The sequence below is a fragment of the Musa acuminata genome, chromosome BXJ2-3 (genome assembly GCF_036884655.1).
Source record: "Musa acuminata AAA Group cultivar baxijiao chromosome BXJ2-3, Cavendish_Baxijiao_AAA, whole genome shotgun sequence".
Lineage (NCBI taxonomy): Eukaryota > Viridiplantae > Streptophyta > Magnoliopsida > Zingiberales > Musaceae > Musa > Musa acuminata.
In genome coordinates, this window is record NC_088340.1 from 36,867,771 (window position 1) to 36,873,105 (window position 5,335).

At 48.2% G+C, this 5,335-nt stretch overlaps 1 protein-coding gene across 1 annotated transcript; it reads right to left on the reverse strand.

The window, feature by feature from the left end:
* Positions 1–3,077: 3,077 nt before the first annotated feature.
* On the reverse strand, positions 3,078–4,685 carry LOC135607986 (15-cis-phytoene desaturase, chloroplastic/chromoplastic-like). Its single transcript, XM_065100354.1, has one exon. The coding sequence runs from the start codon at positions 4,624–4,626 to the stop codon at positions 3,223–3,225; it is 1,404 nt and encodes a 467-aa protein (XP_064956426.1). The 5' UTR covers positions 4,627–4,685; the 3' UTR covers positions 3,078–3,222.
* Between the last annotated feature and the right edge of the window lie 650 nt (positions 4,686–5,335).

Below are 5,335 nucleotides of genomic sequence, written 5' to 3' on the forward strand. Positions count from 1 at the left end.
CCACCAATCAGCTTCCCGACCTCGGTAACTAGCTTAGACGATCGAAGACTCCCGACATCGACCATGAATCAAGCCGTGCTAACACATCAATTGCCATCTTATCTACGTAGGCTCGATGGCAAATCGTGTAAAGTTCATTCAAATGGTTGCTGAAATCCACGATATAATGCCCTGCGCAGATTATATGAACTATAATCTAGACGAACGATGAATCAGGTAACATTAACCTTATGGGGCCCCACCTGGATGCGAGGACGGGTCCTTGCGTCTCCCTTTCCCATTGGCGAATTGGGTGGGACCTCCGAAGCGTACATATTTCTGGCGAGCCCAGCAGTGAGCCGCTTCAACTGCGGAGCTCTCTGGCTATCAGCCAATGAGAGATATATTGGTGGGCATGGTGGGCCAATCACCTGATGCACGCGCTGTTCCGTGACTACTCGAGCACTGCTCGTATTCTTGTCCCAACGTGCTAAATCACCCAGGCACCACGAGGTCGAACATGTACACCAAGGTGGACTCAACTTGCAGAGAGAACCTTCAACACAGAAAACACAAGCGGTGATGAACGGAGAAAGAGAGGAGCGGCTGTCAAGGCAAATAAATCATTGATGAACAGATGGAAGTACGAAAACATCTGACGCTGGAGAAGAACAGGATGCACAGGGAAGCTCACCTTGATAGAGATGCTGTCAAGGCAAAGAATCCTCTGTATAGCTTAACAGTCCAATATCAGAAAGTGGCTGCTCTGGATATCCAATTTTTATTATGTGCCTTGAAAAGAAATAGATCAAAGCAAACTGAATGACCTACGTAGATATCCAACTTTAATACAAGAGAGTAAACACATGCAGCACCAGGAAGAAGGCAATGGGACAACAAAACCAAAATAATTTAACAAGAAAAGTGATGAAAAAATGTGTTTGCAGGACTCCCAGAAACAACCAGACTGGATTGAGTAAGAAAAAGGTCCTATTACTGCATAAATCTAAAAAGATAAGAAGCTTCAAAGATGAACAAATTCAAAAACCTTGACATGAATCCAATATTATTCATCAGCAAGGGAAAACATACACAGTTACTGCTGCAGGGTTGATGAAGGAAAAGAAATGCACATTCGACGAAAACAAGCTCACCTCCAACGTAGAAAGGGTTCCACTTCTGTGGATCTTGCAACCTGGAGGATGCTCAAGGTCACATTTTCTCCGCCAAGCAAGAGGTAGCATTTGTGAGAAGCCAACATCCTTTGAACAATAACACAGAAAAAAAAAAAAGCAGCATTAAGAAGAGGCATAACTAACAAATTACAGGGTTCAACATGCAAAATGTTTGATTATTCTGGCCTCCAGAAATTGTTCAGGACTACAAAGTTAAGTGGCAGATACTAAATCAGATACAACTGCAGCTTCAAAATAATGTCATAGCGACGATTCATATCATGTTATGGTTTGCCAGTGAGACTAATATCATAGGTATAATTCATAACGTGCCATGTCTAGAAGAAAATAAATCATATCATGTACAAATAGCTTAACATAATCCAGTAGGTGTGCACTTTTCAAATCAGCTAGGCAACCCAAGTTCTTTGAAGGAATTGAGAAAAAAAAAATTGCAGCATAATAAGTCTATAGATACTCCATATTAACAGACAATTTACAGGGAAAACAATATTAATGAATGGTCACAAAATTCAATTTCAATTAAAAAGTGTCCATGCCACTTTCTTAAAGCTAGCAAGTACTTGAAATTCGGATACAGCTTATCGTATCCTCTATATGTTCTTTGTGCTTCATGAAATTGTGGCGAAATTCACAGAAATATGGGTTTCAAGAGTCTCTGTACTCTGGAGAAAAGGGAGAGAAGTACCATATATCAATCTCATATCGGCCGAGTTCTTCTTTTGCTATGTTCTTGACTTTTGTGAACTCCTCACGTTTAAGGAATATTCTAGAGAATGTTTGCTTCTCCCAATACACTAATGACTTCTAATTTTCGAGGAACTAAGAAATTTTTGTTGCAACTTTCACATCAACGAAGCAGGTGGCAAATAATTGAAAAGCTTCAAGTAGAATCAACCACGCTTGTGATCCTGACATCCACCACCATCATCGATATTGTGATATCTAACCAAAAACCAGCTATAATTTGCATATTTTTGGGGTCAACTACATGAAAAGTTCTCTGCTATTAAGCTTTGTTGAGGGTAGTACTATTGAATCTAAAGATGCTCAAACATGTTTTTATTAAGATTTTAAAAGACTATCTTAAGCTTGTAATCTGTCTCACGGCACTACATGTCTATAATTACTCATTTGGTTCAGCTGGTGCATTTGTTGGTCTTTTCTGAGAACATTTAATCCACCTTATATGGTTATGTTCTTTATTTCTTTTTGATATGTTAACAGAGCAGCCAGTAATACCTGTAAACACCATTTCCAAATCCTAACTTCTCATTCACACCTCCCTTCACCTGCTCTAGCACTAAATTTTCCTGAAAAGTAATTCTCACTCAAACGCTACTCCTAACCCTAACCCTAAACCTGAATCTGACAAATTGCCAATAACAGATACAGAAATAAAAGACCGGAAATGATGAACTTACCCACTTCCAGGGGCAGCGCCACCGGAAACACCAACCCCCCCCCACGTCCCGGCAAAAGAGCTCGAGTGGCGCCACTGCCGTCAGAAGCCATTGGCCGCCTTCGACTACTTCATCGAGCCCATCTATGGCTGCTTGAGGCTCGAAAAGCAGCATTCAAATTTAATGGAACAGCGGAGAAGTTTGGTTCGACGGTTCGAAATGTCGACCGTGTGTGTGTGTGTGTGTGTGTGTATTCAAATGATTTTAAGTGTGTGTGTGTGTGTGTATATATATATTCAAATGATTTTAATGTTAAATCAATATCTAATAAATGTAAAAATATAGAATATCTGAAATACCCCTGATATTCTAATAGTTATTAGCTGATGGGATTAACTACAATAAAAAATACTGTAGATTAAATAAATGTAAATTTATATAACTCGAGAAATCCGCTGCTGGTTCTAATTGTGATGTCGGTAAATTGTGCTACAAAAAATTCTTCCATCGAGCACTTGCCAACATTGCATTCTCGGCTGCAAAAGAAAGAGCTCATGTACGTACACACGTATTCATACATACATTTGAACGATCAATTTATACGGAAACGAATCAAATAGAACGGATGAATGGAGGCCCGGCGGTCACGCCTGCACCATGCCGCGGTCTCTGAGGAGCGCCTCCGCAGCCTTCCGCCCGGACACCAGCGCCCCGTCGAAGGTGGCGGAGCTCCAGTGGTCGCCGCAGAGATACAGCCCCGCCCCGACCCTCGGCTCCCGTGCTGTCAGGTTCGTCGGCGGCGTTTGGTCAGGCTGCGCGAACCCAATCCGGTACGTCCGCAGGTGCCTCCACGCGCCCACATCCTGCGGCCTGAACCACCCAGCCAGCTCGCGCACCACCTCCGCCGCCAGTTCGTCGTCTGACCGCTCCGGGAACGCCCCCACCAGCGACACTGACACCAGCGTCTTCCCTTCCGGCGCGTACGACGGCACCACGTTGCTCGCGAAGAACATGTTGTTCACGATCCCCTCGCCGGAGCCGTTCAGGATCAGGATCGGCTCCGTGACCGGCGCCCGGTCGGCCGAGAAATAGAGGCAAACCGTGCTCCGAATCGCACCGGTTTTGTCCTTCCTGGGCGGCAGGAATTGGGCCACAAGCCTCTCTGCCTCCGGCTGTTCGACGGCTACGATCACTCCCAGGTCGGCGGAGACCACTTCGCCGCACTCGAGCGTCACGGACTCGCCGCCCGGATCGACGGCGGCTACCCGGGATCGGAGGCGGAGCGACCCTGGGGGAAGCCGGGCTGCAAGCTGCTCTGGAATGGCGCCAATGCCGGCGGAGGGGAGGGTGTTGTCGCCGAGGGCGAGGCACTTGAAGATGAAGTCGAAGAGGCGGGAGGAGGTGGCGAGGTCCGGATCGAAGAAGATGCCGGCTAGGAAAGGGCGGAGGAAGCGCTCGACGATGGAGGGGGAGAAGCCGGCAGCACCGAGGCGTTGGGCGATGGTGGTCTCCGGGGCGGAGAGGAGGTCGGCGTCGGTGCGAGAGGCAGCAGCGAGGCGGGCAAGGCCGACGAGGAGCTTGTCAGGGATGGAACCGATAGGGTTGAGGAGGGAAGCGAGGCCTGAGAGGGGGAGGCGGAAAGGGTCGGCGACGCGGTGGAGGCGGCCGTCGTGGAAGACAAGGGCGCCGGGGTAGAATTGGCGGAGGCGGAGCGAGGGGTAATGGAGCAGCCGGCGGGCCTCGGGATAGGCAGTGAGGAAGATTTGGAAGCCGCGGTCGAGGAGGAAGCCGTTGAGGGAGTCAGTGCGGACGCGGCCGCCGACAGCGTCGGAGGCCTCGAGGAGCACGAACGGGACGGAGGCGGAGGCGAGGTGGGTGGCGGCAGCGAGGCCGGAGAGGCCGGCGCCGATGACGACGGCAGTGGAGGGGGAGGAGGGGGTCACGGCGGAGGATGAGAGGGCGTGAGGAGAGGGGGAGAGGGGAACATGTGTGGTTTTGGGCGGAGCGAAAGGGGGGCTAGGGAGAGGAGAGAGTAGAAGAGTCTTCATGGTAAGAGAGAGACGAGACGTGGAAGGAGAAGGAGAAGTGGACGCGGGGTTTGGGGCATTCTTGTTAATACTTGAGCTTTCGGCTGTGCGTGACTGCGTTCAGCTGCCTTATCTTATCCGCAACACGCCACTGCTATTGGATCGGGTCAGGACGGCCGAGCCCAGTCGAAGAGGATCGGCCTGACTCCCATCAATTAAGAGTCGATCCGACCCGTCTTATCCACATGCTTCATCCCCCATACATTAGTACATACGAGTTCATTTATGAGGATTGAGGTATTCTTGTCGTGCGATGATAAACTCTTTTTTTCGTTTAGGACATTTTTCTGAGACAAAATCCTATATTTGCTTCTCTTTGTTTTTTTATCATTATTTTATTTTATTCTATTTAATATGAGAAAATTGATGATAATGAAATTACAGATTTGGATATCGTCTCACAAATATGATTGTGGGTGGATTCATATTTGATGATCCACTTCATACGAAGTCAGTAGAAAAAAGTGAGCGAATGAAGCTAAACTGCTTTTTGACTCCACCGCATGCGATCACCCTCCCACGTTATTGCTGCCGTCTCGGTGGCCCTCCAAGCCACCCAGAAACACCCGTGCAAAGTCCTCCGTCCGACCACCATGGAGATGTCCACCGAGGCCTGCAGTGAGCTGTCCTCCTGGCCGGCGACCGTCACCACCTCGCGGAGTGAATGTAT

What these genes read in the sequence shown, in the direction of transcription:
- LOC135607986 (XM_065100354.1), bottom strand. Translation starts at nt 4,626, where the DNA reads ATGAAGACTCTTCTACTCTCTCCTCTCCCTAGCCCCCCTTTCGCTCCG.